Source organism: Nannospalax galili, unplaced genomic scaffold (assembly GCF_000622305.1).
Source record: "Nannospalax galili isolate Female #2095 unplaced genomic scaffold, S.galili_v1.0 scaffold585, whole genome shotgun sequence".
Lineage (NCBI taxonomy): Eukaryota > Metazoa > Chordata > Mammalia > Rodentia > Spalacidae > Nannospalax > Nannospalax galili.
Window position 1 is genome coordinate 633,366 of NW_008354016.1, and position 14,052 is coordinate 647,417.

Here is a 14,052-nt window from a genome sequence, read left to right on the forward strand (position 1 = left end):
TGATTAAAGTAAAGGATTTATTGTAATCTGCTTACAGTCCTTTGCAAAGACAGACATGTTTTTGCATAAAGATATAAATTGCTTCATTTTAAACTAATTTAGTGTTGTTTTAATTATATGAAGTTTTGGTGAATTATGAATTGTACCAAACCAAGATTTTTAAGAGCAATATGGTACAAAATAAGAGCAGACAGACAATTTGGACTGGGACAGGCATTCAACAGTGAATTTAGAGAATATGGCTTCGCTGTTTGATCAAGCAAAGTTACCTGGAGACACGCAAGGAGCCAGTAACTTTGTTAATACAAAAAGCTAATGCAGACGTTTTCCATCTCCAGCCTAGCTAAGATGAAATTCCAATTTCATAGTTAACTCAGAGCTGCTTTCATAAGCTATTTCTTTTCCAGAAATGCCTAGTCTGCATGCTATTTATTTATCACCTTCAAAGTGTGGCTTTCATATTGCTGTGCATATAAGTTGACTGCATTTAAAGATCTGCGTATAAATTAAAAATTTGACATTGCAAATTAAGAAAACCCTCTCCTCTGCGCTCAGTGTTCCTAGGTTTCCCTTTGCAGAAGGCAGGTGTCTTTTGAAAGACAAGGTAATGTTGCCTGCATGGTGAACCCTACGGAGAAGTGCTGAGCCACCTGCAGCTCATCCCAGCCTTAGGCCTGAGCTACACCTTTTAAGTTTTGGGAATTCATATGATTTCACTGAGTACCAATGACAATCATAACCACTTTCAAAAGATTAATTTGGCCTCTATTCAAAGTAGATTATTTAGTGCAATCATATTGTTAGTTTCCCCAAAGATACACATGTTTGTGATTTGGGGCAAGAGAAAAGCCATAAATTGCATCATCAGACAAATTAATGAATTAAAAAATTTAGTGCCACTGTCTTGCTTACATGATCTGTAGTGTTTTTGTTTTTTGTTTTTTTTTTTTCTCTAAAACTGTTTATGTATAAAATTTTCTTTTTAAAACCTACCTTTAAAAAAATCTAAAAACCCTCTAGTGATCTTCGGGTCTCCACGCCATTCTAACTGACCGTTGCCCAGATGGATTGCCCCAGTACCTCCTGCCATGATAGCTATGTTCCCATGACCAGTTCCAGGAGTGCAGAACCCTGTCCAAGACCAGAGATGTCTTTCTGATCTCTGACAGATGTAGAGAGTGCATGGAATTTTTCACCCAAAGGAGAATTGTGGGAGGAGAACTGTGCTCTCTGCACCCAATTTCCAGTCTCCCCCTCCAAGAGCCGACTCTGCTTCTTGTGGAAAGGGACAAAGCAGCATTCCTAGAGCTGCAGCACTCTCATGACCTCTGTCCAGCGGGTGCTGTCAAACCACATCCGCCAGGAGCTGCAGACACTGCAGTGGCATCCCCAGTGGAAGCAGAAGAAGCAGAAGCCAGACAGTGTGCTGGAGTCTCACAAACACCCCGAGCGGGAGACCAGAAACAAAACAAATAGTAGAGAAAACGTAGAAAGGCTTAAAGACAACCAAAGAGGTTTAAGTGTGGTTATTTACAACAGAGACTGTAAAACGGTAAATTAGATATGAAGCTAAAAAAGGCACAGCTTTCCCTCTCTTAAATACACTGTAAACGGTTCATTACGCATGCAGAGCATTTCACTTTACAAAAAAATTTTTACCTTGTTTAGACAAAGATAGTACTTAAATAGTCTCCAGCAAAATAGAATTCTTTCAAAAATACTTTCCCATTCATCCTATTAACCATTAAAGATTTTTTTCGTATGTCTCATTTACAAAAGTTCCTCACACCTTATTTCAGGCCATCACGATTTATACATACAGTAATGTACAGCACAGCAAAAGACTGCAAAAAATTATTTGTAAAGCCAACACAATAGATACTAGAAATTGAAACCAAGGCAGTTAACATCTTATCCATTCTAATTAAATAATAAGTGGACGCTAACGAGTGTATATGCCAGTGATGCAGGAAAACGTGCCCTGCAGGGCCGCAGTTCCCACCACATGTTCCATTACTACACAACAGGAATCTGTATATATTTTTTCTTTTTTGTGTTTTTAAATAACAAAAGAATATTAATGCCCCATATTGACTAGACATTTTATGTGCAAACCAAGGGTAAGCTTTAAAAAGTTCATTAGTCCTTGAACCCTTTGAAAACAAGCAAAAGATACCAGAAACTACATGGCATAGTTAAAACTTCCATCTGTTAAAATATCAAAATCAGAGTTATTGACTAGATATGGCTTTTCATCCAGAGGAACGGGAACGTGTTTCTAAGCGCTGGGAGTGGAGAGGGAAGAGTCTTTCAGCCAGCTCAGGCCTTGCCAAACCCATGGCTTTCCCGGCTCCAGACCCTTAACATGATTTTAAACTTGAGAAACTGCTGAACAAGTGTGAATCAACCGTCACATGTTAAAAATATGATTTCTTGGGTCCTTCATAGGTGTAGAACAACATGGGGAAACTTAAGGCAAAGTTCTTCCAGTCTGACACCTCCTATCACTTCCTATGAAAGTAAAGGGGCTTGGCGTTCCCAGACTCCACTTTCGGCAGCTGGTCGCTGATGATCTCCACCAACATGGCAGGAAACTCCACCTTCAGGGCCTGGGACTCTCGAAAGGTATAAAAGCAGAATTCCAGCAGGTCACTCACCAGCTGCAACACACAGACAGACACAGAGGACATGACACAGGGCTAATTTCCAATTCTTCCCGATTCCTCCATGGCCTAACTAGTGTGAATGAGACAACAAGGTTCAGGAAGCTTCCAGGAAACCATGGCTTAATAGTAATTTAGCCAAGTCATCTTGGGGGGATGTGCAAGAGTCCTTCTGCCACCTGTCCTGCGATGTCTGTTTCGTGATAAACAAATTCATCCAAGAGCTGTAACTGCTAAGCATGGAATGAATATCCAAGGAACATGAAACAGTAATGGAGTTAACAGATCCTAGGTCTCTGAACTGCCCTCATCTAATCCTTGTTTGTAAGCATTTGAATTGGTTGAGTCTGGCATATGTGTATCTATGCAATGGGCCCACACCTGGCCAACACCCAAGATGGTGAGAAGCAGGCCAGATCACCCTGCTGGCAGGTATGGTGATGTTTCCCTGGCTGGGCTGGCTAATGGAGCCAGAGAGGTAGCCACAACTTCTACCAACTGCCCCAGCACCCCTTCTAGGACCCTGTCCAAGTTGAAGAGGGTTAGGGCTCCTCACACATTCTCCATTTCAGGCTGGTTTTGAGAGAGTAAAAGCGTCAAGTTATGGGTTGTCTATTTAAGTGTGTTGTTCCTACTCTGGAATGCAAGAAACTTTTCTATCCTGTGCATATGAACTATTCTCAATTGTGTAAAGAAAATCCACAAAGCATTGTAAATTAATGACCGCTTTTCCATTTACTAGGAATCCACTTTAAATCAGAAAAAAAAAAATACACTTTTTCTTTAGTTAAAAAATCATTCCCTCCAGGCTATGGTTTGGCTCTTGTGTCCCCCAAATGCCCATGTGTTTAAGGCCTGCTTCCCACAGTTTGGGTCATGCCATTGGGGGGGTGGTGCTGGACAGCTTTAGTGTCAACTTGATACACCTGGGTAGAGCCTCAACTGGGGAATTACCTCCATTGGACTGGCCTGTGGCCATGCCTGTGGGGCATTTTCTAGATGAGTGACATGGGAGGGCCTAGCCCACTGTGGGGAGTTCCATCCTTGGGCAGGTTGTTCTGGACTGTTGAGTGATGTGGGAGGGCCCAGCCTACTGTGGGGGGGGGCACGCCTGAGCAGGTGGTCCTGTATCGTATAAGAAAGCAGGTTGAGCATGAGCCAGGGGAGCAAGCCACTAAGCAGTGTTCTTCTCTGGTCTGTGCTCCAGGTTCCTGCCCTGAGTTCCTGCCCTGGCTTTCCTCAATGATGAACCTGGGAGACGTAAGATGAAATAAACCTTTTCCTCCCCAAGTTGGTTTTGGTCAGTGTTTTTATTATAGCAATTGAAAAGCAAACTAGAAGCGGCGGGAGCATGCTCACTAAGGGGATGGTGGGGCCTCTTCTCTCTGCCCACGAGGTGACAGTTTACCCCACTCTGCTTTTGCCACACCATAACTGCTTCGCCGCAGGCCTAAAAGCAATGGGACTAACTGTGGGTGGAAAACTCAAGCTGTAGGCTAAAATAAACCATTTTACTTTATAAATTAATTATCTCAAGTATTTATCATAATCACAGAGGACTGACTCACAAAAACCCACTGTGGGAAAGATGACCTTTGGTCATTTCCCATTGTGTCACAGCATACGATACTGATGTTGTCACTTCTAACTACTGAGTTTAATGTAGTGATTTGGTGAAATCAAATCTGTAGTTTTCCCTCGACTCTTTTTTTTTTTTAACTCAATTAGCTAGTTTAAATTGAATCAGTTAGTAAATAACTATGTGGTAAAGGCCTTCGAGACAAAACAGGAATCTAAAAGCTCATCAGGGAAACAGTAGTGTGTCCTGGGTAGCCTGTGTTCTGCCCTCAGCCTACAGAGAGGTTTTTCCCTAAGCAAGTTTCAAGGACTCAGATTCAGCATGTAAACTGGGAGCAAGCACGATCCCACTGTCCTATAGACACCTCTCCAGATACACACATGCAAGCTGGGTGAGTGCTAGGCCTTATCTTCTCTGTGTAAAACATTTTCCTCCATGGAACACTTTGCAAAACATGATCTGGGTCATCTCTGTGGACTCTAGAACTCACCTCACCACCTCTCCTTCTATAACATGAGGGAATGCGTGGTCTTTATTGTCTACCTTTCCAGGAACACTACCCTTTAAGAAACAGGCCATCCTTTTACATTTTGTCATTTCATATGCTACAGGCCAGTGGCTGACACAGCTAAGGCTACCCCAGGTGAGGCTTTCCACATGTGTTACCACTCACGTACCAGCTATGTAAACTGTTGGGTGTGACATTGGCCACAGAGCCATGCATAGCCACTGTGATGTTTGGGACCAGTTTTATTCTGATCCCCCTGGAGCTCTTCCATGTCTGGGAGGTAGGAGGTTTTCCTTTAAAAAAAAAATGACTCGTGTGTAATCCCAACATTTGGGAGGTGGAGGCAGAAGGATTGCTATAAATTTGAGGCCAGCCTGGATTATAGAATGAGATATTGTCTCAAAACAACAGCAACAGAAAAAACCCACATACATTTTGTGGTTGCAGTATACGCTTCACAACAAATGATCAAACCAAGGGGAAACAACCATTTCCTCAGTGGAGTGTTTGAGACAGTGCTTGGGGGAACTGGCCCAAGAGAAGGGAGCTGGAACTAAGCACACAGCACCTCCATGCCATCTATTGAGACACTGAAGTAAAAGGGACTTTGCTCCATGAGGGGAAAAAGACCCCTGGCTGACCCCACTCATACCCCAGATACCTGAAGTGTTTACTGCTAGAGAGCCCTGCAGCCCCCACAGGCCCTGCACCCACAGCTGGTGTACTGCCGTGAAGAAATAATCCCATTCCATACAGTGCTGTCCCCCACTCAGGCTGTCACACAGAAAGCCATCTTGAGAACTTACCAACCTGGGATCCTGTGAAGTGTCTGAGCCTCTGCCCTGTCCTCCTCTCCTTGCCTAGGTGCAGCTGACTAGGAAACAGCCAACTCTTGAGGAGTTCAGCCACTCTGGCCCCAGAAGAAACTCAGTGCCCCCACCCATCTTCCTGTGGCTCCAAGAAACAGCTGAATAGACTTCTCAGAAGCTCAGAGCTCTGGGGCACTGGGAAGTAGACATTTAGTTCTTCTCATCTTGCCCTAGGAAGTAGCTGGGCAGTACTTCTTGAGCAGACTGGACCTGGGAGGCCCCTGAAGTCACTGTGTACTCCTCATATTGCCAAGAATGCTACAGCTCTGCACCCTCCTGGGATCATTAGGACAGCCCTATTACCCATGGCTATATATACTGGTGGGTGTTTCATGGCTTTAGTCAGGCACACTGTCCTGAGCTGCTAAGACAGCTTGTGTCTCAGCTGGTGGAACAATCCCACAAATCACGCAGCCTCTTCCATTGAGGAATTTGCATACCTTGGCAATATCCATTACAACCAAAGAGGTGACAGAGCACAGACACCATACCAAAGCATACTCTTGGAATGAAAGGCAACACAGCATATCCAAGCAACACCTAAGGACAGTCAGTGTCAAGAGAAAGTCTTGCGACAAGAACAACCGTATAAAACTGGTAGAGGCAACCGCCCAGCTAAACGCATGAACTGCAACATAAGGACACAGAAGCATGGAAAGAAAGAACACAGCTCTGCCAAGGGAACACAGTGGTTTTCTAGCAGCAAGCCCTGTACAAAAGGGCTTGATGAATTTCCTGACACAAATCAAAATGATACTAAGGAAACTTAGTGAGAAACAATAGAATACAGTTTAATGAAAATAGTAATAGACAAAATGAATAAATTCAGTAGAGAGTAGAGAGGTAGAGCTCATTTAAAAAGGTAAAGAACTTGCTGTGCAAGCATGAGGACCCAGGTTCAGAGTCCAGACACTCCCCTGGCAGCACGGCAGAGACAGGGAGAAAGGCAGACCCCCAGAGCTTATTGGCCAGGCAGCTTATAGCTAATTGCTGAATTTTAGGTTCAGTGAGAGACTCTGTCTCAAAAAATAAGGTGGAGAGCACTAGAGGAACACACACACACACACACACACACACACACACACACACACACACATACACTCATAATCACAAAGCTAAAGAACAAGTGTAATAAAGAAGAGCTGAGCATTTCAACACCCTAACCGATCAACTGAAGATTGAATTCCAAGCCTGAAAGTAGATCTCTTTATATATTGGTCAAAAAGGAAACTAAGAATGTCATGAACACTTGTGAAAGATGGTTAAGTTAGCTCATATTGTATTGTTGGGGTTCTAGAAAATATGTGATAGAACAAAAAAAAAAAAAACCCCATAACACAGATGTATAATTAAACAAGTACTGAAATTTTCTAAATCTTGGATAACATGTATATTTGGGAAGAATAGGGTTGTCAAACTGGAAAGAGGACAACCAGGGAGTGGGGAGGGGTCTGCATTCAAAATGACAGAATAGTGATGCCTGGCATTGACTTCCTCCCCACAAAACCATCAAAGTAGCAGGTGTATTGTGAGGTGAGTGATTATGAGAGAACATCGGAACTTTGTGTGTTTTGGCGATCTGGGACAACAGGACAGACTGAGAAGCAGGGTGATGTGGCACCGCACACCTTCACAGGGCAGGGGCAGTGTGTTTTCCACAGTGCTGAGGGTGAAAGTGTCCCAACAAACTCCATCAGTGTGACTCTTAATGTGGGCTGCTTTCAGGGTCACAAATCAATGCATATTCCATCTTAGACACCATACACAGTCCATTTCACTGACTAGTGGGAGCAGCTGGGCCCCAAGCCCGGCCAAGCAGAATGACCCAGCAAACTATAGAGTTCCTTCTGGGTGCACTGCACTATAGGGAAAGGTACTGTGACACGGGGCAATGGAGAGCACTGTCCTCAAGAACAGGAGATCAGGGTGCTTTCCTTCTGAAACCAAGGGTATGGTTCCATTCCCCACCATTCACACTTCTGATTGGAGGGGAAAGAAACTCCATAGTTTGCTCGGCTCTCCTTGGTGGGGCCATGTGTATCTCTTTGATACCATCAGTTCCCCTCAAGTGAAAGAAAGGTAATTACCATTGTGAAAACAAACCCTACTAGAATAGTAGATGTTCAAGAGAAAAATTGAAAAGAATCAGACATTATCAATACAGTAATTCACTAAATCTGAATGAAAACAACTCAGAGTTCTCCAATTAAAAGATGAAAGTTGGGCGAAGTTTTTTTTTTTTTTAAGATATTGACCACAGGAAACTCATCAATTTGTCAATAAAGACACAGATTGAAAGTAAAGGATTAGAAAATTATATTCCAAGCAACTGGAAACCTAAACCAATCACGAGTAACTATTTGTTCTTTTTTCTTTTTTTTTTCTTTTTTTTTCAGAGCTGAGGACCGAACCCAGGGCCTTGCACTTGTTAGGCAAGCGCTCTACCACTGAGCTAAATCCCCAACCCCATGAGTAACTATTTGTATGTTTGCCAAAGTATACTAAATAAAAAGGTAATAGCCAGAGTGGTCTGCATCCCTATTCCCTATTAGCAGTTTGGGTAACCGCTTCAGAGGATGCTGTGATAAGAACAGGAGGTAGGAATTGGCTAGGCAGTTAGGGTAAAAAGACCCCAAAGAAATGTAGCCAGTTTCTTGGCTAAAAGTCAAAATGTCCTTGGGCCTCTTAGCAACATACTCTATTCCAAAGGCTAAAAATGTCAAAAGTATTTGGGAGCTTTTTTCTAATCCCTAAAAGATTTTAGGGTTACTTCTTCAGAGGGGGGAATGTTAGAGTAGCCAAAAGCCCCATAAAAATCAATAAATCAATCAAAGAAGAAGAAAGAGTACATGAAGTTATCAGAAAAAAGTGATGGGGAGATATGGGAGGAGTTGGAGGGGAGGGAGTGGGCATGAGGTTGATCAAAGCACCTTATATGCATGTACAAAATTCTCAATAAATTATTTTTTTAAAGGTAATAAAGTATTTACATGAAGGTGTCAATTCAACAGAAGATATAATGAGGGGTTGGGGATAAAGCTGAGTTAGTAGAGTGATTGTCTAACATACCCTCGGTTTGATCCCTGGACAGCATAAAACAGGCATGGAAACTCATGCCTGTAATCCCATGCTTGGAAGGTGGAGACAGGAGGAACAGAAGTTCACAGTCATCCTCAATTGCATAGAGAGCAAGACCAATCTGAGCTGCATGAGATGCTGTCTCAAAAATAAACAAAATTTTAAAGGAAGATAAAATGACTACAAATCTATATAAATGTAGTGATGTAACACCCAATTTTATAAAATGAGCACTAGTAAACTTACAGGGAGAGATAGGTTCCAATATAATCAATAATAGTTATTTTTAGCATCCTATGCTCATTAATAGATGATTGTCTAGATCAAAAAATAATCTGTACAGAATCAACAGAGCCAGACTATACCAGGCAGTGAACATAACATTTACAGCCATCCAACACCTGTAGAATTCACACTTTCTTTATCATTTCATGGACTGCTCTCTAGAATGTAACCTTTACCTTTGCCATTACGATTTCTCAGTAAATTCTAAAGAATGAAATCATACCTGGTATATTTTCTGATCTTATTAGAATAAAACTGGAGGTCAGCAACAAAAGAATCTGAGAAACTGTACAAATACATTGTGACTGAGCAATGGGCTTTGAAGAAGTCAGCAGGTTAATTGAAAATGTTCCCAGAGCAGATGAATATGGAAATATGAAACACTTCAAAACTCATGGGATACAGCAAAAGTAGCAACGGGAAGTTTATTGTACTGTGTGCCTATGTAAACACAGAGATAAGAGTAATTCAGCACATCAAAAAGATAATTTACTGTGGTAAAATGCTTTCCTTGCGAGCATGAAGACCTGAATTTAGTCCTCAGAACCCATATTTAAAAAGCCAGGCTTGGTGGCACACCCTTGTAATCCCATCATTGCAGAGATGGTGATGGGTGGATCCACAAGACTCACTTCCAGCCAGCCTAGCCTACTTGGCAAGCTCTAGGCCAGTGAGGAGACTGAGGAGCAACGCCCAGGGATTTCTTCTGGCCTCCGAACTTCATTCATGCACAGATCTGTATACACATGAACACACACACACACACACACACACACACACCAGAGATCATTTCCTATGATCAAGGAACTTCTCAGGGATGCAAGGATGGGTCAACATAAACCAACCAATAAATGTATCAACAGGGTGAATGATAAATGATATAATCATGTCCAAGTGTCAGAAAAAGCACCGTTAAAACTTAACACTCTTCGGATAGAAACCTTGAACAGATTATGTATAAAAGGATGGTACCTTAACGAATAAAGGGTATGTATGATATGAAAACATTTCCTCCACAATCGGAACAAAGCAGGGGTATCAGCCACTTACTGGTTTTACTCAGCCTAGTACTAGAAATTTTAGCCAGAGCAATTGAGCAAGGGAAAGAAGGAAAATAAGGAGAGAAGCCAGATTATTCCGTTTACAGTGGATATGATCCACCAGAACTGGGAAAGAATTCAGTAAAACAGCAGGATACAGAATACATACACCAAAGGCAGCTGCTTCTTTGTACTACAGTAACAAAGTTCTCGAGAAAGAAATCATGAAAGCATTTTCACTGACACAAACCATAGAATAAATTTAATCAAAGAATTAAAAGACTTCCATAATAAAATAAATTTTGATTAAAGAAATTGAGAAGACATTTTTAAAATGGAAAGACCTGGATTAGAAGAATTGGTTTTTAAAAATGTCCATACTATAGATTCATTGCAAATCCCATCAAAATACCAATAGCGTTCTTCAAGAGCTAGTAAAACAGTCCTAAATTGGTACAGAAGTAACAAAGACCCCACATAGTCAACGCAACCCTAAGCAGAAGGAGCAGTGCTGGAAGTATCACCGTACTTGATTTCAAGATACACTAAAGAGCCAGATAGCCAGGACAGCATGGAAATGTAATAACATATGTCACATAAACCAAAGGAACAGAACAGAGATCCCAGAAATACACTCACTACTGACTCTTGACAAATGCTTTAAAAACAATACAATGGAAAAAGTGCATCGTCTTCAATAAATGCTGCTGGGAAAACAATATCCACATGCTGAAGACAGAGAGTTGATCCGTATCTCTTACTATGTACAAAATTCAAGTCAAGATGAATCAAAGATCTACATGTAATACTTAAAACTCTTCAACTACTAGGAGATAATATGGATCACAGACAATGAATTTCTGATTAGGACCCCAAACCACAGGAAATGAAAGAAAATTCCGACAAATAGGATCACATCAAACTAAAAGACTGCAGAGAAGTAAACAAAAAGAGATAGCGTATACAATGGGAGAAAATATTTTTATCCATCTGAGAGAGGGTTAATATCTAGAATATATAAAAAACTGAAAATGGATAGACTACAGAAGAAGTAATCCAATTTATTAAAAAACAAAAAAATGAACAAACAAAAGCAGCCAAAGCAACTAAATGGTCTGCAGAGACACTTCCCAAAAAAGAAATGACCAACAAATACAAAAAAATGCTCATGCTCACCACCCAGGAACAAGTCACTACTACATGAGCAACAATTTCACCAAACCTAGAATGGCTGTTATAAAAAATGCTGGCAAGGAAGTGGAGGAAAATAAACTCATACACAGTTAAGGGGAGTTTGAATTAGTACAGTCATTGTGTAGAGAAGTGCAGAATTTCCACCCCCACCACCCAAAACCCAACCCCACCCCAATAAAACCTAAAAGGAATCTACCATGTGATCAAGTACTCCACTTTTGGCTATAAATCTGAAGGAAATGAAATCGGTATACCAAAGATACCTGCCTAGCCCAAGATTACTATGGCAATCTTTGTAATAGCTAAGATATGGAATCCACCTACGTGCCCATCAACAGATGAATGGATAAAGAAAATGTGGTATATGTGCACAGAATGTGATGTTATTCATTCATGGAGAATGAGATCCTATTTGCAGCAAAATAAATGGAACTGGATGATTTCGTGTTCAGTAAAATAAGCCAGGGACAAAGGACAAATGTGGAAATTAAAAAAGTGTTTGAACTGGAAATAGAATATTGATTACTAGAACTTGGAAAGGAGAGTGGTTAAGAAGGGTGGTTGATCAGTGCACACTGTATATACTATGGAAATATCACATCAAACCGGTTAATATGTACAGTTAATATGTGTTAGGGAAAAACTACAAGAAAAAGAACCAGAAAGAAGCATAAAGTGACTGATTAGGGAATCAGAGTAGCAGACTTTTTGGCAGAAACTTTGCTTAACAGGAGAAAATGAGATGACATAGTCTAAGTCCTGCAAGAAAATGAAATTGACACCCAAAAAAAATACTCAGCAAAGCTATTCTTAATAGACAAGGGAGAAACATTTTCACAAGTAAAGCTGAACCAATTCATCATCACCAGGGTAGCCCTAGAAGAAAAGCTTGAGGGAGCCCTACACTAGAAGGTAAAGGATAATGCTGCCGTTACAAAAGTATGCAAAAGTAAGAATGACAAAGATGGCGTAATTAAACGTTCTCAGTATAGGAGACCATAAGGAATCACAAGAAAGGAACAAAGGCATGTAAAACAAATGGGAGAAAATGAACACAATTATAGGAGTACGTCTTCAGTTAGCAGTGATAACCCCAAATGCATTTCCCCAATTAGAATATGTACATTGAGTTTGTGTGTGTCAGGGCGAGTGGCTAGACACAAAGAAGAAACTCATAGATTGAAAGTAATGGGAGGAATAGAAAACAGCAGACCAGGCAGACTTTAAATTTTTTTTTAAGTTCTTAAAGAGGAGTCTGGGAAGATGGCTTAGTGGGTAAGAGATCTTACTAAGCAAGCCTGAGGATCTGAGTTCAAATCCTTTGTACCCACCTAAAAAGTTTGGTACAACTCCATGCATTTCTGTAACTCCAGAGCTGTTGGGGGACAGAGACAGGAGATTTCTGGGGCTTTCTGGCTGTCAGCCTAGGTCTATACTCAGTGAGAGACCCTGTGTTAAGGGAATAGGGCTGACTGTGATACAGCAGGACACCTAGTGTCTCCTGACCTCTGCATGGGCACTCACACTTGAGCACCCACCTCTCTCTCTCTCTCTCTCTCTCTCTCTCTCTCTCTCTCTCTCTAACACACAATGCTAAGGAGAGATAAATAAGGTCACTATATTGATAAAGGAATCAACTCAATATTAGGAGATAACATTTGTATAATACATATACCCAAGCTAAAACACCTCAGTATATAAAGCAAACACTATTCAATCCAAAAAGAGGAATAAAATAATGTTTGGGGACCTCAGACCCCATGTTCATCATTAGATAGACCATTCAGATAAGAGACCAACAACTAAACATTGCATATTACAGACCAAAGTGAACTAACATATCTTCAGAACATTCCTGCAACAGCTGCAGAGCACACATTCTTCTCAGTAGTATGTGCAGAGGACATTTTCTAGAACAAATTATAGAATGTATATTTTTTATCATAATGAAATAAATAACAAGAAGAGCTTTAGAAGTTATGTATATAAATTAAACAACATTCTTTTGAATGGCTCAAATCAAAAGGGAAAGTTAAAATTTTCTTGAAATAAATGATAATGGAAATAGAAAATAACACAACTTATGGAAAATAGCAAAAGCAGTACTAAGGGGTAAGTTTATAGTGGTAAGAACACTTTTTAAAAATTAAGTTAAATTACATTTTTAATTTTATGTGGATGAGTGTTATGCCTAAATGTTTGTAAGTGCACCCGTGTTCTGCAGTGCCTGTGGAGGACAGAAGAGGGCATTGAATCTCCTAGAACCGGAGTTACAGACAGTTGTTAGCCATCATGTGGGTGCTGGGATTCGAACCTGGGTCCTTTGCAAGAGCAGCCAGTGCTCTTAACACCTGAACCATCTCTGCAGTCCCAATGTGATAAGAAATTATATTAGAAAATGGAAATACAGACTTTAACCAGAGTCCAGTCTACAAAGAGGAGGGTCAACTTAGAGGAAACATGTCACTCATGCTTCCAAGTGAAGCCAGACATGGTCGAGCAGGACCTTTGACTTATCTTCACACAGATGGAACTGGTAAAAGAAAGGACCCAGGAGCTCCTCCCAAGCCCTTGTGACCCCTGAGGAACAGATCCTCAAATGACTTTAAGTGTAAAAATAAATTGATTTATTTGGGCCAACTGTATGGTCTTAAACACCCAAAAGGAAAGTATAACCAAGGAGTAAAGTCATCAGTATAGTTCTTTAAGAGTTCAACACTTCCCAGACATTAAGCTTAAGTCCATATAAAAAGTTATTTAGACAATTATTTCTCATTGATGATTTTGTTCCTAACCAGAAAGTGCTGCTCAGATGTAAGACTTCAAATCTTGGTCT

General features: G+C 40.9%; 1 protein-coding gene across 4 annotated transcripts in view; it reads right to left on the reverse strand.

Moving 5' to 3' along the window:
• Window positions 1-14,052, reverse strand: part of Nr3c2 (nuclear receptor subfamily 3 group C member 2) — a 373,979-nt gene continuing 359,927 nt past the window's right edge. For all 4 annotated transcript variants that reach the window (XM_029555030.1, XM_029555028.1, XM_029555029.1 and 1 more), the window contains exon 9: window positions 1-2,660. In XM_029555030.1, the coding sequence (XP_029410890.1) occupies window positions 2,505-2,660 (156 nt within the window). In that variant the 3' untranslated portion in view covers window positions 1-2,504. The remainder of the gene's footprint in view (window positions 2,661-14,052) is intronic.